This window comes from Candidozyma auris, chromosome 1, assembly GCF_003013715.1.
Source record: "Candidozyma auris chromosome 1, complete sequence".
NCBI classification, from domain to species: Eukaryota; Fungi; Ascomycota; class Pichiomycetes; order Serinales; family Metschnikowiaceae; genus Candidozyma; species Candidozyma auris.
Window position 1 is genome coordinate 1,010,845 of NC_072812.1, and position 22,994 is coordinate 1,033,838.

At 45.8% G+C, this 22,994-nt stretch overlaps 10 protein-coding genes and 1 non-coding gene across 11 annotated transcripts; 4 read left to right on the top strand and 7 right to left on the bottom strand. All coding sequences in view use genetic code 12, as the record gives it.

Moving 5' to 3' along the window:
* Nucleotides 1-257: 257 nt before the first annotated feature.
* On the bottom strand, nucleotides 258-524 carry MRPL33 (mitochondrial 54S ribosomal protein uL30m; the record flags this gene model as incomplete). The annotated part of the gene is made up of 1 exon (XM_029034693.2): nucleotides 258-524. The coding sequence occupies one exon, from the start codon at nucleotides 522-524 to the stop codon at nucleotides 258-260; it is 267 nt and encodes an 88-aa protein (XP_028889935.1).
* Nucleotides 525-931: 407 nt separating this feature from the next.
* On the top strand, nucleotides 932-4,120 carry CJI96_0000469 (uncharacterized protein; the record flags this gene model as incomplete). The annotated part of the gene is made up of 1 exon (XM_029034694.2): nucleotides 932-4,120. The coding sequence occupies one exon, from the start codon at nucleotides 932-934 to the stop codon at nucleotides 4,118-4,120; it is 3,189 nt and encodes a 1,062-aa protein (XP_028889936.2).
* A 766-nt stretch (nucleotides 4,121-4,886) lies between these two features.
* On the bottom strand, nucleotides 4,887-4,960 carry CJI96_0000470. Its single transcript has one exon. It is a non-coding gene; the product is annotated as a tRNA-Val (tRNA).
* Nucleotides 4,961-5,359: 399 nt separating this feature from the next.
* CJI96_0000471 (uncharacterized protein) lies at nucleotides 5,360-5,845 on the top strand (the record flags this gene model as incomplete). Its single annotated transcript, XM_029034695.2, has 1 exon — nucleotides 5,360-5,845. One exon carries the CDS (start codon nucleotides 5,360-5,362, stop codon nucleotides 5,843-5,845), a length of 486 nt encoding a protein of 161 aa, XP_028889937.1.
* A 1,237-nt stretch (nucleotides 5,846-7,082) lies between these two features.
* On the top strand, nucleotides 7,083-8,171 carry XYL2 (L-iditol 2-dehydrogenase; the record flags this gene model as incomplete). Its single annotated transcript, XM_029034696.2, has 1 exon — nucleotides 7,083-8,171. One exon carries the CDS (start codon nucleotides 7,083-7,085, stop codon nucleotides 8,169-8,171), a length of 1,089 nt encoding a protein of 362 aa, XP_028889938.2.
* Nucleotides 8,172-8,286: 115 nt separating this feature from the next.
* ZCF16 (Zcf16p) lies at nucleotides 8,287-11,544 on the bottom strand (the record flags this gene model as incomplete). Its single annotated transcript, XM_029034697.2, has 1 exon — nucleotides 8,287-11,544. One exon carries the CDS (start codon nucleotides 11,542-11,544, stop codon nucleotides 8,287-8,289), a length of 3,258 nt encoding a protein of 1,085 aa, XP_028889939.2.
* Nucleotides 11,545-12,136: 592 nt separating this feature from the next.
* On the bottom strand, nucleotides 12,137-14,179 carry ILV2 (acetolactate synthase catalytic subunit; the record flags this gene model as incomplete). Its single annotated transcript, XM_029034698.2, has 1 exon — nucleotides 12,137-14,179. The coding sequence occupies one exon, from the start codon at nucleotides 14,177-14,179 to the stop codon at nucleotides 12,137-12,139; it is 2,043 nt and encodes a 680-aa protein (XP_028889940.2).
* A 550-nt stretch (nucleotides 14,180-14,729) lies between these two features.
* MEP1 (ammonium permease) lies at nucleotides 14,730-16,214 on the bottom strand (the record flags this gene model as incomplete). Its single annotated transcript, XM_029034699.2, has 1 exon — nucleotides 14,730-16,214. The coding sequence occupies one exon, from the start codon at nucleotides 16,212-16,214 to the stop codon at nucleotides 14,730-14,732; it is 1,485 nt and encodes a 494-aa protein (XP_028889941.1).
* Nucleotides 16,215-17,612: 1,398 nt separating this feature from the next.
* CJI96_0000476 (uncharacterized protein) lies at nucleotides 17,613-18,719 on the bottom strand (the record flags this gene model as incomplete). The annotated part of the gene is made up of 1 exon (XM_029034700.2): nucleotides 17,613-18,719. One exon carries the CDS (start codon nucleotides 18,717-18,719, stop codon nucleotides 17,613-17,615), a length of 1,107 nt encoding a protein of 368 aa, XP_028889942.2.
* Nucleotides 18,720-20,169: 1,450 nt separating this feature from the next.
* GFA1 (glutamine--fructose-6-phosphate transaminase (isomerizing) GFA1) lies at nucleotides 20,170-22,280 on the top strand (the record flags this gene model as incomplete). The annotated part of the gene is made up of 2 exons (XM_029034701.2): nucleotides 20,170-20,174; nucleotides 20,231-22,280. 2 exons carry the CDS (start codon nucleotides 20,170-20,172, stop codon nucleotides 22,278-22,280), a joined length of 2,055 nt encoding a protein of 684 aa, XP_028889943.2.
* A 104-nt stretch (nucleotides 22,281-22,384) lies between these two features.
* Nucleotides 22,385-22,704, bottom strand: CJI96_0000478 (uncharacterized protein; the record flags this gene model as incomplete). The annotated part of the gene is made up of 3 exons (XM_029034702.1): nucleotides 22,385-22,514; nucleotides 22,567-22,655; nucleotides 22,702-22,704. 3 exons carry the CDS (start codon nucleotides 22,702-22,704, stop codon nucleotides 22,385-22,387), a joined length of 222 nt encoding a protein of 73 aa, XP_028889944.1.
* Between the last annotated feature and the right edge of the window lie 290 nt (nucleotides 22,705-22,994).

Here is a 22,994-nt window from a genome sequence, read left to right on the forward strand (position 1 = left end):
GAAATCCAGATTTTCTGATTGCCTTTTCGCTTCTCCACTTTCCTTAAATCCTGTTTAACCCTAAAAGTTCTTCCTCTTCTTCCTCTACACTGATGCTATCATCCTAACCCGTATATTTACATGTATTGGGCTCCCGCAAAGAGCAAATGCTAGAGGCATCAATGGGAGACTTGCCACTTTCCAAACGTTTGACAGCCCCACTTCCAGAAATAGCGAGTGTCTGTTCCAAATCTCCATCATCTTGTATCTCGCTCCATCTATAACTTGCCCACCTGAGCAAATCCCTTGGGCCATTTCTGCTTATCTTGCTTCTTGGCCTCCTCGATCTCGTTTTCCTTCAACAAATCAATCCTCACCAACTCTTTCACTAACCTGAGTCTGTGAGCAGTCGCAGCTGAGACTCGCTGGTAAACTGTCTGGTTCCTTCTTTTCAAGCCGAGAGCAGCGATGTTTTTTCTGGTCACTGGAGGCATGCCAATCGTGGACCTTAGCTGAGTTATGCGATAAAACCAATTTTGCGACATTCTGTGTGGTTTATTCTGAGTTGAAGCACTTTATGAGAGTTGAAGTGGTATTAAAAAAATTTAGAACCTTGATACTTTGGACCCGTACACCACGCTACCCCAGGCATTTCTACCCTCCGACGAATTTGTCATAAAATGACTGAGTGGAAAATTCAAGACCATATGTGTAATCTCCGTAGTCTCTTTGGTGGAAAAAATGCTTTTTTCTCTCAGTATAGCTAGTGGTGGTGAGCTTGCCTTGGGTCAACTCTTCCACATAGTTAACCCATTCGCAGCCAAATATGCATTGCATTTGATGTATCTACGAAAACACCATTTTGACTCAATCTCTTTAAAGAAAGGTCAATTTACTTTCATCCTTCACCTGCAACGCTTTCAAAGTTTAAACACATCAACTTCGCTCACTAATGGTTCAGACAGATCTGAAAAACCAAGAGATCAACAATCAAATCCTCAATCTTCTACGATCCACACATGCTAGAATCCATGAACAATTGCCTGCAGAGCATTTGGAGTTGATTAGTGCTCGTTCGCTTGGTAAAGCCCGAGAGTTGATTGCAGAGTTCGAACTGCTGCCGAAGCTCCTCGATGCGTATTTGCAATCCCATCTCGATGCGCTCATTCAGATCTACTTCTCCCAGAAACCCGGCTCTTCAATAGCGTCATTATGCTCTGCATGTGTATATGAGCTCTGCAAGGTCAGAAGCTATAAGTTTGTCGTCAACTTCTTGTCCAATGATGTTCAAACAGGACAAAGAATCATTGAGAGGGTCAAGCACCCTGGTGTTGGAGAACACGAGATGTATTTTCTTCTTCTATGGCTCTCCTCTTTTGCTATTGTGCCTTTCCCGCTAGACAACATTGTTGCTGCTCTTCAATCGTATCTTTACCACCTCGCTATAAGGAACTTACAAAAATATGGCAGTGCCAGTATGACGCAAAAATTGAGTGCTGTGTTGCTTTCTCGCCTTCTATTGAGAAGTGATGGGAAGGACATGCTTTTGGGCTACGTCAACGAATGCTGCTCTAACTGGTCAGAGTTGGATCACGGCGAGAAACTAGGGCACTTGATGGCGCTCAAACTGATTTTGAAGCAGTCTTCAAGTGCTACAGTTGCTAAGCTAGCTCCAAAAATCTACGAAGACGTTGCCATGGTAGATCTCATGAGCATCAAGTACCTGGTAGATTCACTGATACCAAACACTAATGTCATTCTCCTCATTGCAATCCTTTCTAGGTTGGCGAAGTTCCACATTTTGCTGAGCGAATACGTTAAGGTTTCCGCAATTGTGAATAATCTCATCAACGACATATTCAGTCCAATGGCTTCTCGCTTTGATGTCTCACTAAGAGAGGCGATGGCCAAAAGCTTGAGTAAGATTGTGTCATTTCTTCGGCTTCGTGCGGTGAATTACGCTCAGCAGCTCATTTGGTATGCTACTAGACAGCTTCGAATCCGGGAATTGGAAACTTGCTCGTCTCTGTACATCCACGATATCACAATTGACAGCTCTAACTTGTCGGTTGCAAAATTCCACACAATATTGCTATTTTACGGCTTTCTTGGACTTAGTCGCTCAATTGACGTCCAGTTCGTTCCTACGCTTCTCTCCGTGGTCAACAAAACTCTCTTTTTGGCAAACTACCAGTATCCCATCGTACAAGGGTCTCAGTTGAGAGATGCATCGTGCTTCTGCCTATGGTCTCTTTTTCGGTCTCTTTCTCCAGACGACTTCAAAGAAGTTGCAGAAGACATCACCATGATCCACGATGTGTGGGTGAACATAATCCGAGTTCTTCTCCTCGATGAGGATTACTCTATACGGCGTTGCGCTATTCCGGTGATGCAAGAGTTTGTTGGTCGGTTCGGATCGCTTTTGCCAATCACTTTCTCGAACATGAATGAAGGCAAACATCTAGTCGAGACTACCGCTATGCTTGTTGACACTGACAAAAGTGTCTCTGCAAAAGACATCATTGATCACGGGTATTCTTCGAAGCTTTTCGTGCCCCATATTGTGCAAGCGTTAGCTTCTGGAAATTGCTCATCTTCTTACTTCTTACGGCTCTCAGGTATACTTTTGGAGCTTCTCAATGAGGGGGCCGTACGCAAAGAGCCGGTATGCGCTTTTCTCACATCTTTACAAGAAACGGATATGGTACACATGTTGCTTGATCTGCTAAAGGTTGGTAACATAATGTGCCTCATAACCTTGGGAGAGCTTCTAAAAAGTGGATACCTCGACTGTAATACGTCTAAGGCTATTCTTATGGACGTTCAGACGATATCGTCAAATCATCATGACCCAATATTCAAAAGGATCAGTCTCTTGTTCTGGTATAGTTCGTGCATCATTGCAGGCGTAAAAGAGAAAGGTGTGCAACGCAAATTCTGGTCTATTTGGATATCTGTGTCGTCTAATGAGGCCTCTGCAAAAGGTGATTTAAAGCTACTCATGCACAAGTGCATGGAGGCAGTTTCCCTCGTGCCAATCGATACCGACACCTTCAACGATATCTGTAAGCGATTACGTTACGGCAATATGATGATTGCAGGCCTCATACCGTGGAATATACTTACCGAGGATCAGCTTGAGCAGCAGCTCTCAATTATCTCAGATACGAAAGTCGATGCTGAGACAAGAGCAACGCTTATCGAAAGCAATCCTCGTTTAACTGTCACCGTAGAGGGAAGTACCGTTTACAGGCCAAGTTTCCCTCTTTTGGAACTTCTAGACGACTATACTTTAACCAATAAAGGTGATGTGGGACTGAAAGTTCGCTTGGCCTGCTTGAAACACTATAGAGAATTCATAGGAGGGCGACCACAAGAACTTAATCTCAGAAAAAAATCAGCTCGTCTTGCTGGAGAGTCTTTGGATAGTGTCCGAGCCATGGCATTTGCTATTTTGTATGGATATAACCCCCACGAAGTGAGGACAATGACCTATTCTGCCTACTTTCACAAGCTTTTTGAGCTACATGCTACACTTGAACCGGAAGTGAAGGAGTCCTTCTGGGAGGGAGTCGTGCACTCGTTGGCTGGTGTGAAAGTATCGAGTGTATTGGCCAACGAAGCGTTCAAACAGTTTCTCATATGGTACGAGAATGCCTCCCACAGTGAAAGGGAGACTGCTCTAGGTACACTTCTACGTCAACTCAAGCTCCCTAAGCCATTCGTACAGCTAGAGGCTCGCCAGCAAAAAACGATTTTGGCCACCGTTGCGTTGTTTGTGAAGTTGTTTGAGGCATCCATCACACTAGGCGAAACCTTCAACTACACTGCACTTTTCATTCGAGCCTATAACTTGCAACTAGGAAGCACCCTGGCAGTGAGGACCGGCCCAGTTCTTCAGATACTTTCCCATTTGAGTCTTTCCAAAGGCGAAGTGGCCTCAAAGGCCAGACAGCGCATTGTACAAATCTTCTCTAATGCTAAGACCACTGCCATCCGACATTTAGCACAAAGGGCCCTATTTGAAGTGGTGAACGACTTGGCGCCCACCAACGAGCAATTGCTACGTTTCACTCACGAAAGCGTCAACCTTTCGCCGCAAGACTACAAAAAATTAGAGAGCCAGCTCTTGTGTATTTAAAGATTATGATGAAGATGATGATGATGATAATAATATATAAACCAGGGCTTCTTTCATCGCAGTGCCAGCGCCGCTTACAAGCCCACAATCAAGTTGTCATCCTCGCCATGCAACGTTCCAGCATCCAAGTAGGTGACGTGGCTCCATCTTCTTTTTGGAGGCTCATTTGTTGGAGGTGTTGTTTTGGGAATCATGGAGTCGTCGACAGAGACCGAGGGCTTTTGGGGCATTGAGGCTGTTTGAGCCTTGAAAGTGTCAAAAAGTCTAGTGAATGGCATTGAATGAAAGTTGGAGATTTGAGAATGATTTGGTTGAAAAAAACTTGCAGAATTTCCGCGGCAGGCGGGTACTTATACTTTTTTCCAATGGGTAATGTGGAGATGCAAAAAGTGTGGACAACGTTGTTGCAAGGTGCGCTATCAGTGCAGGGGGTGACACGATTTCGGCAGGAACTGCTTGTTTGTCTGCAGTACGGCCGTGGTGAAAACTGGGGAAGAATACGATTAATGTACCGAATCCGGTGATCCCCTCGTGCGCTCTCTGCTAGATAAGCAGGATGTGGCGTGTATGTACCGGAAATGGGTTGATTAAAGAATAACTCAATCAAACTTCTCATAGCCTAGCTTTTACAAGATTCCGTTGGGCAGGCTGGTGGCGGCGGGAAGTCTGTAGGAATTGCGTTGTGCTGAAAATCACATGTTGTAGTGACTTGGTGCCGCGCCAGTGGCGAAAGGTGCACCTCTCGCCGTCACTTGCCAAAAAAGAATGATTTCGCCCAGGATCGAACTGGGGACGTTCTGCGTGTTAAGCAGATGCCATAACCAACTAGACCACGAAACCATTTGCTGATGGAATCTGAGTCCTGCTAATATATATCGGTGTACCATACACTCTGAGATCATTCATTATCTCTTGAATTTTGACTATTCCAAATCTCATACTTCTATTAAAGGTATCCAACTAGCCAAATATAGCATAAAACCACCACTTACCGACTTATTCAATTTAAGGTGTTTTTTAATGCCAACATCAAATGATAGACCAAGCTTTCTTGACCTCCCTTTTATATGAGTTGATTGCACAAATCTCTCTTCCATCATCATCACTTTTCATTCTCATTTCGCCACATCATCCAAGTCAGATCAAATCAGTTCGTGCCTACACATGCCCCTTGCGACATGCAAAGCATAAAGTGGAGGGCGCAGGAAAGGCACCACTCTTGTCCCCTTCATACTACTCATGGTCGTTGGCATAGCATTTTCAACCAAAGCTGCGTTCACCATTGGCGCTCTCATCGGTGGCACCGTGGCCATCTTGGCCAACAGAGACAAGCTCTTGGAGCTTTCAGCAGAGTTGCTCCAGAAAGGGGCCGACCTCTGCAACGAACAGATTGAAAAAAATAGAATTAAAATGGCCGCCAGTCTTGATGACGGCGAGCTAGCTATATTTTCGCAAGAAGAAGAACTAGCACAGAACTCGTCGTCGTCCATGTCGTCTAGAAAGCTATCTCGCCGAAACTCTGAGTCGCTTGTGTCGTCTCCAGAAAGCGTGCACCCAATAAGTGACACCGATGACGTTCTAACCGAGGAAGAAAGTGACATGGACGGGTGGCAGCTGGCCCACTTGTCGGAGTCAGATTTTTCAGAAAGCTACGAGGAGATTGACTCTGAGCCGGTCTCAAGAGCCAGGTCCAGCGGGTGCATGTCGGTTAGGTCTTTGGATTAGATACTGTGTAGGTAAATGGTTTGGTAACGGATTGGTTTAGGATGAGTGTGTAGGTGGAGTGAAAGTGGAAGTGAATGTTCATTTGATAGTGTTCTTGTCGCTTGAGATGTGGTGCCTAATAACCTTGGTGTGTTCTGTATCTTAAAGAGCGTAGTAGGCTGTTAACAACAACTTCACAAGGAATCTGCTATGTGCTACAGCTAGTGTGGAAATGTGGGCTTTCATTCTCTTTCAATGGCCATAAAATGATTCTCTTGCAATAGCCGTACACTGGATACTTTCAGTCACGGCATAAAGCTTCTATCCGCTGTATCATTGGCTCTAGGCATTGGCTGATTACACCTGAAATATGAAATTACCCGTTCAGAACGTGGTTTAAGAGTGTGGAGTAGGTGCAAGGCTCTAGGCCTGTAAGGGCCCCTTACTTAACAGTCTCAGATCATCTCCATATGGTTGATTATCGTGGGTTGTGATGAATGCAGCAAGGGCCTCTTATCTAGGGCATTGAGATGTGGATATCTTAGGCTTCTGTTTTCATATATCTGAAATAAAGCTAAGCTTTGAAGAAAAGTACATTTGAAAGTTATTAGACCCTAGGTATGTAAGTTATTCCACTCTCGTGTTGTTGCGATAACGTATTTTGCAACCAAAGTGTTGTAGTGCGACAAAATTGCAAGAAGCTCAAGCCAAGTGAAGAGCATATACTACAATTCAAATATATCACATTTAGCGTTTTTATATTCTCGTGCAAAGTATTCGTCAAATAAACCATCGGATTCAGCTATCCAGATTCCTCGCTTCCATATCTCGAGATGAACTACACATATGGCCACTGCCATCGAACCTATAATCCCAAAGTCCCTTGTTGCACCCATCATTCATATTAGCGACTAGCCAACAACTATCAACTATTTTCTTCAACTTGCACTACCCATAATGTTCTAAATATTCAGCGAATGAACCCTAACAGCAAATCGCCAATTGCTTCTAGCAAAACAAACACAACGAATCAAAGATAATTAAAGTCTCTTTACACCCATTTCCACTAACGACTAACTCTTAAAAATAAAAGAATCAATCAAGCTACACGCCTCTCAATAACGTGCTCTTGTGATCCCACTTTTTTGGCAGGCCCAGGTGGGCCAGGGAGTCTCCCCGAGAGTCACCCCACTGCAGCTACCCCAGCATATATAGTCGCACAGGGAATTTTCAGCAACCTCCACCAGCACCCACCATAATGACCAAAAACCCTTCTCTTGTGCTCAACAAAATCGACGACATTTCCTTCGAGGAGTTCGACGCTCCAACCATCACCAGCCCCCACGACGTTCTCGTGGAGGTTAAGAAAACGGGCATTTGTGGCTCTGATATCCACTACTATGCTCATGGCAAGATTGGCGACTTTGTCTTGACCAAACCCATGGTATTGGGCCATGAGTCTGCAGGGGTGGTTGCTGAGGTTGGCTCTGGTGTGACGTCTGTGAAAGTGGGCGACAAAGTGGCCATTGAGCCTGGGGTGCCTTCAAGATTGAGCAACGAGTACAAGGCTGGCAAGTACAACTTGTGTCCTCATATGGTGTTTGCAGCCACGCCCGAGTCGAGCCCAGAGAAGCCCAATCCGCCAGGAACGTTGTGCAAATACTACAAGTCGCCCGAGGATTTCTTGGTGAAATTACCAGACCACGTTTCGCTCGAGTTGGGTGCTCTTGTAGAGCCATTGAGCGTGGGTGTCCATGCTGCACGTCTTTCCAAGTTGTCCTTTGGCGATAAAGTGCTAATTTTCGGTGCTGGGCCTGTTGGATTGCTTGCAGCAGCGGTGGCCAAGAAGTTTGGCGCTGCCACGGTCACTGTGGTGGACATTTTCGACTCGAAGTTGCAGATGGCCAAGGATATTGGGGCTGCCACCCACACGATTAATTCGAAAACGGCTTCGAAACCTTTCAGTGAGCATTTCACTGCTGACGACGCTCCAAACGTTGTTTTGGAGTGCACAGGTGCTGAGATTTGCATTCAACAAGGTGTACTTGCTTTGGCACCCGGTGGAAGATACGTCCAGGTTGGTAACGCTGGCGGATACGTCAAGTTCCCCATCACTGAGCTTGCAACCAAGGAGGCTACTGTGTATGGCTCCTTCAGGTACGGTTTTGGCGACTACAAGACCTCGGTGGCCATCTTGGACGAGAACTACAATAAAGGTAAGGAGAACGCTCAGATCGACTTTGAGGCTTTGATCACAGATAGGTACTCCTTCAAGGACGCCATCAAAGCCTACGATCATGTGCGTGCTGGCGGCCCTGTAAAGTGCATCATTGATGGCCCCGAGTAGTTTGATAGCATCATCCAAAAGTCTAATGAATAATGATGTTCCTAATAGAAAAATGCATAAGTATACACAGAAAATAATATACTTTTGGGATAAATATTTGTACAAATGCGTAAACTCAACGAGCTCCTTGCTCGCTGAAGCTTCTTCCATGCCTCAAGTTCATCAAGTCGTTTGCAACTTCTTCGCTTTTGACGTCCTCGTCCTTTATGGTTCCTTCACCGAGGTAAAGGTTGTTGTTGAGCCCATTACCTTTGCTTACACTTTGCCTTCCATATATGGTCGGGGAAAGTGGACCAGAATAATGCAATGACGATCCAGGGCCATTTGGGTATACCCCCATGTTGAGAGGCATAATTGGAGGAAGCTGCACTGAAGACTTAATATCATGCACAGGTGTGGATCCAGGCTGGAGATTCGAATGTTGTTGTGTATCAAATGAGGGATGCGACATGCTTTGCATTTGAGCCGGTTGTGATCTTTGCTCTTTCTCCATCTCCTGTTTCCTCTTTCTCTGCTGTTGAGATTTCTCAAACAACAAGTTCGTTTTGTACTTTATGTACTTGAGGATCTTTAGGTACTTGAGATCTTCATCCATATCTTCGTCGTCCCAGTCGATGTCATGCTCCCCGAAATCCTCGTCATCAGAGTCTTCCGCGTGACGCTTGTCCTTCAAAATCTCTTCACGAAGCTCATCATTGATAATGCGTTTAAACAAATCATCTTCTTTCACCTTCTTTTGCTTCATATATTTATTCGCATCTGGCTGGTAGTTGATGAAGATTTTTATGAAAAGTCCAATGCTTCGATTGAGAACTCGGATTGTATCTGCACTCATTATACCACCCTTCTTGGCTATTTTAAGAGTGCAAATGAGAAGATAGAGCATCTGCAACACAATTGACTTCTTGAAATTGATAATTGTAAGCGAAAGGCCATTGAGCATCGAATTGTATGGTGAAGGCTGAATCTCTTTCCTCTTAATTCTGCCATTCATACTCAGAGCATATGACAGTTTCCTCCTCTTAACGGAGAAATCGTTAATCACAAAGCCATCTTCGTCCACATCAATTCCCAAGTTTGGAGACATGACTCCTGCGGCCATTCTCTTGGGATCACTAAAGAACGAATTGTAAACAGCCGAATCGTTGGCGCCAGCGCCAAATCCGCCTTCAGTTTGTTCCGTCGAGTTCGCAATATGCTCGAAGATAAGAATGAAATATGCGAGTACCTCCCTCGAAATGTTTGCAATCTTGACATAGTATCCTTGAGTGAGCTCTCGATCAATAACAAAGTTTAGATAATTCAGGGACCTAATCAAAAGATAGTGGAAGTTCAACTGCATCTTGATAAGCTGCAGCGCAGTCTTTATATCTGGAAGACCGGTATTTTGATATGCAATCACCCCTTCCTCAGACAACCCAAATGTCTTAGAACTGTCCCCGTCGAACGTCACTCTGTGATAAAGCGTATCCTCTCCAACACTCGATAGCACCGGTAAACCCATTTTAGTGTGCAAAGGCATGAGGTTCAACCTTTTCTCCTCGAGCGCATACCTCCAATTGGAAAGATTCTTATCAATGGTCAAGAACTGCGTGAAATTGTAGTTCAAGTTACCATCATTTCCATCACCATCATCATCATTGAGAATCCAGTCCAAGTTGTTTGGGTGGCTTTTTTTCTGATGAGGATTCTCCCCACTTTGTCTGTCTTGCTTCAAGTACTGATAATAATTGGGTGAAAAGGAGGATGGAATAATGATGTTCATGAGATTCAAAAACTCCACACTTGGCTTAAGTAGAGTCTCGAAAAGCGGATCAAGCTCTTCGCCCGGCTGCGGTTCAAGCAAAGTACTAAGCTTCTCTGGGGTCAATTTGAAGTACCTTTCAATGGTAACTGGGTTGATCACTGTTGTGTTGATAGACGGTTTGAATCCAAATTTTAGGTTGAAGCACTTAAGCAAGACCTTGAAGCCCCAAAATATCTTGACCCTTGTTCTTCTCTCCTGCAAGCTCAAGCTCAAGTCATTGAAGAACAAGTTTCTTGAGTTCAAGTTGATGCCAAGTATACCAATGAAGGAATTTATGAGACTTGAGAGAACGAGGGACTTCTCCTTATTGTTTGTCAAGAGTGAGTAGTAGAAAAACAACAAATAGACTTGCAACTGCTCCACAGACACGCAAAACACGTTCAAGTAGGGTAGGAAGTCGTATATGGAGCGGATAAATGACTCATTGCTGGAATCCTTGCGGAAGCGAAAAATGTAGTTCGGATGCGAGTGGTTGAGCAAAAGATTAAGGTTCAATGATGGGTTGTTCATGTAGATCATTGCGTAGATCTGAATCACAAGGACCAAGTACTCGTTTACCACATGATAGTCATGGGTCAGGAGATTGAACCCGTTGATGGTGGCATCGTCGTAGGTGAACATGAATGGATACATGGTGTGGAACGCATCATAATTCTCCATAAACCTCTTGAAATCAAAGATCGGAATGAACGTATTATAGTTGAGAAAAAACTGGACGATTTGCTGATCCAACTCTTTCTTGGAATTGAAGATCTTCTTAAAATTGTTGATGAGCTTGATGAAGAGATCGTACACGTCCTTGGGCAACTGCGAGTTGACGCCATTGTCATGGGCCAGCGTGACGGGGTTGTAATTGATATCCAAATCCTTATTGTGGAACTCATTGAAGTTCGAGTATGTTGGGTGGTACAAGTACGAGTCAGGGTCGTTCAAGAGGTAATTGTGAGAATTGGTGATTTTGAGAAAGGGCAACCCCAAGTTGATGAGCAAGTGGTTAAACTGTGACTCGAAGTTTAGATTGTCGTTGCCTATGATGACGCCCTTGCGGCCAAGGTTGAAGATTTGGTCAATTGGGTTGTTGATCTGGATTGTATTGTTGTTGTTCTTGAGGGTGGTGGTGTGAGAGTGGTTGGCCAGGTCGTCCAGTTCCGCCTTAAACTGCAGTTGCGGAAACTGGTTCTGCTGTGGCTGAGGTTGTAGCTGATATGACTGATTTTGCTGTTGTTGCTGTTGTTGCTGCTGCTGCTGCTGCTGCTGTTCTTGACCCTGACTCAAATCACCTTGACCTTGCTGGCCCAACTTCAGTCTCAACTTGTTCACCTCCTCCTCGAGCTCCTTCACCCGATTCTCCAAATTCACAGTATACCCCTTGGGAAACGCTCGTCGGGACAATTTGTCGGAGGTTGTGCACTCGAAGCCAATGGCAGAGCACTTGTTGCAAGGGGTGGCCCCGTCACACTTGATCTTCTTCATTCGGCATCGGTCACACGCCTGCGACACCCGTAGGAGCCCATTTTTCGTCAGAATGAGCTTTTGGCTGCTATCTTCGGTTTTCACGTCGACCATGGGCGTTGAAAATGTGGAAGATGTGGGAGTTGTTTGGGATTTATTTTGCAACCGTAGAGGAATTTCGGGACAGTGGAAGAGTCGCTGAGGTCAATATATATGGAGTGCGCGGTGCCCCAGATTCTGACTGCATTTGTGGAGCAGTTCCCCTCGGTTGTTCGGAACTGGGGTTATGCGAATCGCCTGCACCCGGCTCCCGCCGGGATGTAGCAATGCCCTATGATATTCACAACCCTGCCTTTCATTTTTTTTTTTTCTTTATATATTGGACAAAACCACTGGCTAAATGCCGATTCGAATTATCTAGACTCCTCGTTTGCTGATCTTGTAAGTGTCTTGTGTCCCTAAACAGCGGGGTAGTATCAATTTGTACTGGCTGCAAAATCACTCAGAAGCATGCTCCTTCACGCCTCACATCAAAACTCTCACTTACCTTACAATACTTAACCATAATGTAAATATCCATTTTTGAAGATCCGCTACACATAAATGCAGCAACCCATTATCCAGGTTGCAAACCCAAAAAAAAAAAAAAAATAAAACTATGTGCTTTTTGATGATTTTGTTGTTCCTGACCAGTACTTCTCGCAACTCAGTGCTTACCACCGGTTCTCTCCCTTCTCAACTCTTTCTCTTGTTTCTCCACCTCTTCGTCGTAGATGATGAACTCGTGCAAGGCCTTGCCTCCAGGAACCATTGGCAACACTGGCACCTTCTTCTCCACAATGGCCTCCAACAACACTGGGCCCTTGCAGTCCAAAAATTCCTTCACCTTAGACGCCATATCTTCCTGCTTCGAAAGACGAATACCCGTGACACCCATGGCTTCAGCCAACTTCATGAAATCAGGGTTCAGCTGATGCGTGTGCGAGTATCTGTGCTCATAGAAAAGCGACTGCCATTGCGTCACCATACCTTGTTCTTCGTTGTTCAACACACAGATCTTCACTGGGGCACCAGCCTGAACCGCCGACGAAAGCTCCATAAGAGTCATGTTGAACGATGCATCACCATCGATGTCAATCACCATGGCGTCGGGCTTTCCAATCTGAGCACCAATGGCGGCAGGAAGACCGAATCCCATGGTTCCCAAACCACCCGATGTGATGAAGCTTCTTGGTTTCGTCCACTCGAAATGCTGGGCTGCCCACATCTGGTGCTGGCCCACACCGGTGGTGACAATGACATCTTTGTCGTAATTCTGAGTCTGTTTGCTGATTTCTCTGATCAATGTCTGGGGCTTGATGAGAGAACCCGGCGTCTCCTTCATGTATGCATATGGGTATTGTTCCTTCCACTTATGGATCTGGCCCATCCACTCCTTTCTCTCGGGCACCTCCTTGACCAATGGCAAGAAAGACGCAAGGTTGCTGGTCACATCACCCTCGATGGCTTCGGTGGCCACCACAACCTTGTTGATGTTCTTGGGGCTGATCTCAAAGTGGATAATACCACCTCTTCCTTCCTGGGCAGCCAATCTCGCGGCAGGAGCAAACTTTGAGACCGCAAGAGTGACTCTGTCATCGAAACGAGCGCCCAAAGCGATGATCAAGTCGGCGTTCTGGATGGCCGTGTTGGCAGCAGCGTTACCGTGCATACCCAAAAAATCAAGCGACTTTTCGTCCCTCTGGTCAAACGCACCCAAACCTTGAATGGTGGTGGTGACAGGAATGGTGGCCTTGTCTGCAAGCTCCTTCAACAACTTGGGACCGTTCTCATTGTTCAAGATACCAGCACCGACATAGAGAATGGGCTTCTTGGCCTTGTTCAACAAAGCTGCCGCGCGCTCGATGGCCTCGGTTGTGAACTTGGTGGTGAAGCGCTTGGTGATCTGAGAGAGAGCGTTCGAGGGCAAGGTTGTGTTGATAGGAATAGCCTCTCTGAGAATAGAGGCAGTAACATCCTTTGGAAGATCAACCAACACGGGGCCTGGACGACCCGTGGTGGCAATCTCAAACGCCTCATTGATTCTTCTGGGCAACTCAGCAACGTTTTTCACCATCACGTTCCATTTCGTGCATGGTCTGGAAATACCAATCACATCGGCTTCCTGGAACGAGTCTGTACCGATCGACGTTGTAGGCACCTGACCCGTGAACACAATCAAGGGAACACCGTCCATAAGAGCGTCCTGCATTGCCGTGACCACGTTGGTGGCCCCAGGACCTGAAGTGACCAAAACTACCCCTGGTTTCAGCGTCGCTCTGGCATAGCCCTCAGCCATGTGACCAGCACCTTGCTCGTGTCTGGGCAAAACAAATTTGAACTTGTCTGAGTTGTAGATGGCGTCGAAAACAGGCAAGATGGCGCCTCCAGCGTATCCAAACACGGTATCGACGTTGTGCCTCAACATCATCTCGTGGAAGATTTCTCCACCGGTGAGCCCAATGAAGGAGTCGTCCATGGTGGATTTCTTGGTGAGTTTCTGTGCTCCTTTATCCTGGGGCTCCTGGTCGAAAGAGGGAGCCGGCGTGGGACGAGAGGAGCTCGAAGCCTGGCCGTGGGTCATTGTGGCCTTGGAATTTCTGGTATTCGTTAAAGTTCTCTGCTGGGAGCAGGCAGCTTTGAGCGCCTGGGCCGATCTGGCAAACGTGCGGGGGCCAAGACGGCTCGAAAAACGAGCTGACAGAAGCATGTTGTAAAGGGTTGATGATCTCTCAGGGATTTGTTGAAAAAAACAAGAAAAAGCCTCTTCTTGTGTCTGCCTGGAGAAGTTTGGTGTCTTATAGGGTTGATTATGAGTCAAAAATTTATTCGCACTTTTTCACCTAAAGAGCGTCCTGTGTACAGGGCGAGCGCAGTTCCGTCACCGGGGCAGCGGAGGCATCTCTTCAGAAAACATCGCCGTTGCTGCATGGTAAGTAGACCTCCTCACGTGACCATTAGTTGCGTACTAGTAGTACGTACCGCTGATGGTATGTGGGTTTATTTGGAAAAAAAAAATATCTTCTCGAATCCCGATGGCAGCCCTCTTCAACTTCAAATCCCGTAATTTTTCACCCCACGGCTGAGTAAATCTCTCACGTGATGCGATCGCAGAAAAAATAGTCTCGCATTTTTCCCCGGTACCGGCGGGGTGCATCTGATTTAAACTCTACCCCAGAAAATTGCCCATTACATTGCTTAACCGTACTATTTTTATAAAAAATTTCCTAAAACTCTTTTAATTTTTTTTCTTGTCCCCCTTAGTCCTCTTTCTGTCTCGGAAGATCCTCCTTCTCGTTCAGTTGACTGTCTTCGTTGCTCGAGATCACGCCGCTCAGCGTATCTGGATCAACTCTATGGTATATCTCGTCGGGTTCTACCCCCACAACTTCCTCGATGGGCTCTGATATTTTCTCTTTCGGCGTCGCTGGCAGGCCCCAGTCCAAAAAGTCTCTTCTTACTTCCACGTAGTCATAGGCAAACTCACCTATCTGGTCCTCGTCGATACCTTGCTCCTCGGCAGCGTAGTCTGCTCTCAAATGGAGACCCGGGATGTTGTCGATGACAAAACACAACACGGCAGTTACGGCAGCAGAATAGGCTGTGGTGGCCAAAATGTACACGATTTGAATGTACAATTGCTTCCAGTTGTGGTCGATCCACCCACCTTCGTGATCGGTGACATTGTCGTAGCCAATCACTGTTTTGGAACCAAAGATACCGTTAAAGAGTAAGCCAATAATTCCCGCGATACCGTGCTCTGCCATGACATCAAGAGAGTCATCCACACGAAGCAAGTACTTGAGCTGGGTGGAGAAGTTACACACAATGCCGGCGGTTATACCCAAAACCACAGAGGCCCACAAGGGAATAATGCCTGAAGATGGAGTGGCGGCCACGAGACCCGAAATGCATCCTGAGCACGCAGCAACCATCGACCACTTCTTCTCGAGGCGGAAATCCAAAAGACACCAGGTAATAGCTCCAAAAGCACCACACAAGTGGGTGTTGAGCATAGCATATGGCACCTTCACAGAAACGTTACCGCAAGAGAACCCGTTGAAAAATAACCAGCCAAAGTACAATAGAGACGTGCCCAAAAAGATTGTGGAAATGTTGTGTGGTCTGTAATTAATCATGAGGTCCTGGTTTCTTCTTCCCAAGAAGGCAGAGTAGACAAACGCAGAAACACCCGAAAGAATTTCCACAGGGCCACCTCCAGCGTAGTCCAAAGCCCCACCTCTCCAGGTCAGCGCCCAGCCGCCGCCCCAAATCCAGTACACGACAGGACTGTAGACGATGGTGGACCACAAGAAGAAAAAGACAATGGTGGGCAAAAAGCGGCCACGTTCGGCAATACAGGCGCCTGCTAAAATGGCCAAAGTGACCAACAAAAACTGTAATTGAAAAAGACCGTAGGCAACTTCAGGGTAAGTGGCATCAACGTCTTTTTTGCCCACAACATGTTTAAACCCGAACGCCCTCAAATCGCCAATAAACCCATTGCTTGATTCAGAAAATGCCAAAGAGTATCCCCAAAAATACCATGCAAAACAACCAATGAACGACGACATTATCACCACCCAGATGGCAGAAAGTGCCGATTTTCTTCTTGACAAACCAGAATATAGAAATGCCAAACCGGGCACCATCACCCAAATTGCTGAAGATGCAATGGTGAACAATAACACCTCTGACTGGTTATATTCTTCGTTCTCCGTGAAGAGTTTTCTCCTGGAAAGCATGATGCAAAATTAGATGTGAGGATATTGTCTAGGTAGATAATGAATTTGGCAAAAAAAGAAAGAAAAGATTTCAAAGATGTTGAAGAAGTCGAAGTGAAACAAAAAAGTGGAGGTTTATGCACATGAGGGCATCTGGCCGTATTTAAGTGAGTAGGCGTGAGGCGAAACCATGAAGACTCAGGCCTGCTGCAATGCATGGCGAGTACATAAGAGGCAGAAACCGCAAGAACGCACACCTTAATGAAAAAAAAAAAAAAATATATCGAAGTAACGTCAACCAACAGATTCTTGTTCTTTCCTGCGGCAATCTTCTTTCCAATGGAATATACCCAGACATCCAATGACTTTTCGCCAACCAGGGACCAAGAGTCGTTCAAGGCGTGGTTACTGGGCTAGGTGCAGACCATGGCAGTTGATTATTCGATGGAGATTGCCTTTATCAGTGGCGTGTGTGCAGGACGGTAAGTGTTCTTTTGAGCCGGCGAGATAAAGCAGCTGACAGAGCAACCGACGGCGGTGTTGGTACCCGAAAGCTAAAAAATCGAGAGACATCGCTTAAGAAGCAGCAGAAAGTCTTCTCACCCACGCCTTTTGAAAATTTGGTGAGAAAGAATGTTTTGATCTGGTATCATCATGGGATTTTTTTTTTTGCAACCTGTCATCGGAAAAACCTCAATCGTGCGCCGGGATTTTCCATGCCCAACGAACGACAATTTCAACAATTCACAAAGATTGAAACCGCTACTTTTCTTTGCTTGTAAAGAAGCCGACAAATTTTAAAAACGGTAGTTTTCGAAGATCTTTAGCACAATCTACTGCTTTTTTTCTTTATTTTTTTTTGTGGGGCCCTTAAAGGACTCCGCCTATCGCTCCGGGCACCACCGGGACGATTTATTCCTCTCGCTTCGAAAACGCTAGTACTGCACATAGTGCTGTCTATCTGCTGCGATAACGTACTTCCAACCATTTCATTGGCCGCGGCCCTTGACTCTATAGATAACGTTTTGTCTCGCCGTACATCAGAGCAACGTGAGGCGTTCCAGGCACGGAAATGGGCTCAGCCTAGCATGACTGGATTATCATAAAGCTCGTGCGAAAAATTCAAATACAAGGACATTGGAACCAGTAGCAGCATTTCCATTCTTCTAAGGTCCCATTGAAACAGTCATTTATTCGTAAAGAGCTTTGCTTTATGGATCGAGACCAAGTATTGATAAATTCAAGTTCTTTCAAATCTGAATGGACACTGCAGTGGATGTGGAGATCGGAAAGAATGCGTCATGTTTTTGTTGTTTTTACATGACTACTTCATCTGTGAACGGCTGAACATGCCTGTGCTTAGAATTTCAGCCGTAAATGGCGGTTATATGTACAAGTATAGAATCCACGCTTGCCGTCTTAGATCTGCCACCAGTACTTCTCCACGAAATGGAACGTTTCAAAGCCCACCTCCACCATGATAAGTATTATGATGGTCCACTCAAGTCGTGTGCCTTTCTTCTCATTCAAAACGCTTAGTAGCGCCCTCTGCTCTTCCGTCACGTAATCAAGCTTCCTATTCATGATCAGAATGCGCAGCTGGATGTCGAGCCTGCGGCTGATTGATTCGTAAATCTTCTCTAAGTTGGGCTCCGACCAGTACAAGTCTGGGGTCTCGATGAGTTCGGAGTAGAGATTGAGTTTACCTCGGATCAAAAAAAGACGCCCCGTGAGCTTCAAGATTTCAGACTCTTTCGTTTTCAATTCAAGACCCTTGGAAAGCACCTCGCTGTTGTCTCGCGTCAAACTGATGTGTTTTTCTAGCGATTCTTCGAGGATCGAGAGCCTTGTTGATCTCGAGAGCCCGACTGCAAACGCAGCTTTCTCCAAAAGACGCTGCTCGGGATCGCTTCCTTGACATACAAACACGTCTTCTTGCACGAACGAAGGCCCCGGATCCTCCTGCTCGGCGGAAGGTGGCTCCAACGAGATATAGTCCATTTCTTCACTTTCTGCCTCGTACTTCTCACTCACAGCGCTCCAGATATCGGGCACATACGCTTCCATCTCATGCTCTCCAATATTCCACCCTACGAGCGTTCCATTGGCCAATAACATGACATCCTTGCCATCTATCTGACATAAAAGCACTTCGTCCTCAATTACTTTGGTGCTGGATGTGCCGTTCTTTCCGAGAATACTCCGAGCTTTATCGAGATCTATGGACTCTCCAATTGTCAACGACGTCACCGGTCTGAGCATGTCTACAAGAGATTCACGGTCAACCTCTTTGTTTTGCGATTTTGCTATAAGCGAAAGAAGCTTCGCCTCGCTCTTGTTCTCTGCCTTATGCAGCCACCGTAGCGACTGGAGTCCTGCTTTCTGAGTTTTCTTCTTTGCCACCTTTTTTGGATTCACAGGCACCGAAAGCGGCGGCCTTTTGAGCTCTGCAGCCATTTTGGAGCTGTTGAAGCGGACCCAGCTTGCGAAGCTTGAGCGTAAGCGAGGTTGGAGAAGTCTGAACATGGAGATGGAGTCGGAAGATGTGGAGTCGGCAGTAGTCGCGATATAGTGGTGAAGTCACGTGAGTGTTCCTTCGAGAGAAATCAAACCGAAGCGGATCTTCAACCTCCAATTCTAATAGATTATGGGTCAGAGATAGCATGGTTCTTTTTACTCAATGTAGGTCCTTCAATTATGGCCAATGAGCGAAGTAATTAGTGATGCCGAAGACTTCCCGGACTACATTTGAAATGGCTGCGAAAAAGAGCGACTTCTACAGAGCCCTATAATCTAGGACTCGCCAGCAAGTGTTGAGGAACAGAGTTTTGCAAGACGTGAGAGAAAAAGGCCTGCTCCAGAGTTATGAAGCTGTTAGTGTTTGTCGCAAACTGTAAATAAAGATTCATCACTTTATGTATGTCTCAAAGCGGTTTCAACTACGAATGGGTCTAGTCTCTGCAACGAGAGGCAGCTTTTCAACAATGAACAACAAAAGCTCATTTCCAGTCGAAGCAGTATCTCTTTGAAAATTGTATCTGCCTCAATTGCGTCAGAGTTTCGATTTTCAAAGTGTTGGGGGAACCTTCATAATAAAAAGAGAGATGAAACAAGTTTTTTTCTGAGTTCCTCGTACCTCTCCAAGTCCACAAAAATCTAATACGGCCTCGTCAATTAGACAGTCTGCGTAAAGTGTTCTTTTTGTGTCATTAGGAACGTTCGGTGCCATGCGAGGGGCATCGCGGCAGAGAGACAGAGATCATGAGAATTCGAGATCAATAATTTGCTGAACTTTTCCCTCAAAAGAAGGAAAAGAAGCCAAAAGGGAGATAAAGGGGTGTCATGTATCGTGCTAATGGCTCCCATGGAGAAAGTGGAAGAAGGTTCTTCATTCGTATATAGCAGTTCGGTTTGTGTGCAGTGCTGGAAAAAAGGTGATGTTTTTACTTATTCCCTATTGGGATAGATAATTGTTTCATTACGCGGGTCTGGACGAAGAGTTCCTGATTTGAGGGGTGCAAGGCGTTTCGACCTCGCAAGGGCACAGCCGCGACAATGTCGTCGCTACCTCAGCAACCCTCGAGTCAACCAGCGACCACCAACCATAGTATATATCATATTGAAATAGATCTGAAGCCCTTGCTTCCCTGAATACGAAGATGAGTTTGAGTTTTCTCTAGCTACTCAATAGCCCAAATTACCGAAAGCTTTTTGTTCAGGAGTTGCAGCCGCGACATCCGGATAAGAGAGGTGCAACCCACAGGGCAGGGCCTAGTGCTTTTTTTGGACTCTGGCAGCCAAAAACAAAAATACAAAAAACGCCTCTGCTTCTATTTTCTTTACCGTTCCCACAAAGAAAGATTAAGCATTCCCCAGGCGTGACCAACCCTAAAAGCTCATCACTCCCCCATCGCTTCCCACAAATCTTTTTCCATAAAATCCCTTTTTCACTCCTCTATATCAGCGCTTTATAGACATGTGGTATGTACAATGGTACCTTAACTGTTGAACTCTCCATCATCCATACTAACTTTCAGCGGAATTTTTGGCTACGTGAACTTCTTGGTGGACAAAACGAGAGGTGAGATTATGGAGAACCTCCTCGAGGGCCTCTCAAGATTGGAGTATAGAGGCTACGACTCAACTGGGTTGGCAGTGGATGATGACGACAAAAGCGGCTCAATTATTGTCAAGACCCCAGGCAAGGTCAAGGTTTTGAGAGAGGAAATCGAAAAACAGGACATCAAAAAGGATGTTGTCTTTGACAACCATGTGGGCATTGCTCACACCAGATGGGCTACCCACGGCCAACCAGAGTACCTGAACTGCCACCCTCATCGCTCAGACCCCAGTGGAGAGTTTGTGGTGGTGCACAATGGTATCATCACCAACTACCGTGAGTTGAAGACGTTGTTGTTGAGCAAGGGCTATAAATTCGAGTCGGAGACGGACACGGAGTGTATTGCCAAGTTGTTCAAGCACATCTACGACTCCAACGCCAAGGCTGGCCACTATATGGACTTCAACGAGTTGACCAAGCAAGTCTTGTACGAATTGGAAGGCTCGTACGGTTTGTTGGTGAAGTCTGTTCACTTCCCTGGCGAGGTGTGTGGTACGAGAAACGGTTCTCCATTGTTGGTTGGTGTCAAGACAGAGAGAAAGTTGAAAGTTGACTTTGTGGACATTGAATTCCCCGAGAACCAGGACAACTTTGTTGCTCCAAATGTGAATGGTGAGTCTAACTTGAGAACATCTCAGTCGAGAGCTTTCTTCAACGAGGATGGCGTGCCTTCTCCAGTCGAGTTCTTCTTGTCATCGGACCCAGCTTCCGTCATTGAGCACACCAAGAAGGTGTTGTTCTTGGAGGACGACGACATTGCCCACATTTACGACGGTGAATTGCACATTCACCGTGCCAAGAAGTCTACCGCTGGTGAGTCTACCTTTCGTCCTATCCAGACTTTGGAAATGGAGTTGAACGAGATTATGAAGGGTCCATACAAGCACTTTATGCAGAAGGAGATCTTCGAGCAGCCAGACTCTGCTTTCAACACTATGAGAGGTAGACTCGATTTTGTCAGCAACTCTGTCAACTTGGGTGGTCTCAAATCTTGGTTGCCCACAATTAGAAGGTGCAGAAGAATCATCATGATTGCATGCGGTACTTCATACCATTCTTGTTTGGCTACCAGATCCATCTTCGAGGAATTGACTGATATCCCAGTATCTGTGGAGTTGGCCTCTGACTTCTTGGACAGAAAGTCCCCCGTCTTCAGGGATGACACTTGTGTCTTTGTCTCTCAATCTGGTGAGACCGCTGACTCTATGTTGGCCTTGCAATACTGTTTGGAGAGAGGCGCATTGACAGTTGGTGTTGTTAACTCTGTTGGCTCCTCCATGTCGAGACAGACTCATTGCGGTGTTCACATCAACGCCGGTCCAGAAATTGGTGTTGCATCTACCAAAGCTTACACGTCTCAGTACATTGCTTTGGTCATGATTGCGCTTTCTCTTTCTAACGATTTCCTTTCCAAGAGAGAACGCCATGTTGAAATCATTCAAGGCTTAAAGAAAATCCCAGAACAGATCAAGACCGTTTTGCAACTAGAGGACAAGATAAAGAGCTTATGCAATGAGTTCTTGAACGAGCAAAAATCGTTGTTGTTGTTGGGCAGAGGCTTCCAGTTCGCCACTGCTTTGGAGGGTGCCTTGAAGATCAAGGAAATCTCCTACATGCATTCTGAGGGTGTTCTTGCCGGTGAGTTGAAGCACGGTGTCTTGGCATTGGTTGATGGGGACTTGCCCATTATTGCTTTGGCCACTAGGGACTCTCTTTTCCCTAAGGTCATGTCTGCACTCGAGCAGGTCACTGCCAGATCTGGTAGACCAATTGTCATTTGCAACGAAGGAGATGATTTGTTGAAGGACAAGGCTTACGCCACATTGCATGTTCCATTGACTGTGGACTGTTTACAGGGATTGTTGAACGTTATACCATTGCAGTTAATGAGTTACTGGTTGGCAGTGAACAGGGGTATTGATGTGGACTTCCCAAGAAACTTGGCCAAGTCTGTCACCGTGGAGTAGATAGAGTGCTGGAGAAACCTGAAGAAAGTGTTCCCATTACATGGCTGATTTAACACATTACATTTGTTTCATACATAATTGATGTAGAGTTCAAAACAAAAAAATCACGAGCGCTTAAAGTATTCGGACGACCCCAAGTATGCGGACGAGTAATCGAAGACGGATTCGCCGATTCCCAAATACTTTTTTGCGTAAAACTGAGCATTCTCGTTTGGAAGCTTGTCGAGATTTGGGCTGCTATTAGTAAACCATCTTTTGAGGAGGACATTAAATAAAGTCAACATACGTCAAACCTGTATTTCTTCTAATACCTGCCAAAATAGCAGATACGGCGATGAGGTCAGCGCCAATATGGAGAGATTTCGTTATGAGGCCCTTGCTGTTAATATAATATTTGAAATAATTTGTTTTTGGCACATACCATTTTATGGTTCTAGCTGAGAATTTGGAGCGTCGATATCAGTTCCATTTGGATAAGGTTCTGACCGTGTTAGTGTACTGCATAGTAAATAACCTACAACATTCGCCCCTCGAAAATGGTGGCAAAGCGGGCAATTGAGAAAAAGGGATTCATCACGAAAGAGGATAGTTACTGCGAGATGAATTTCAAACTTCAGATGAATCGTCCCCCTTAGCTAAACTGTTCGAAATGGTATCCTTATAGGGATGTAGAAAAGGAGATCACGTGAACCTATAAGGGTTTTTCTTAGCCGC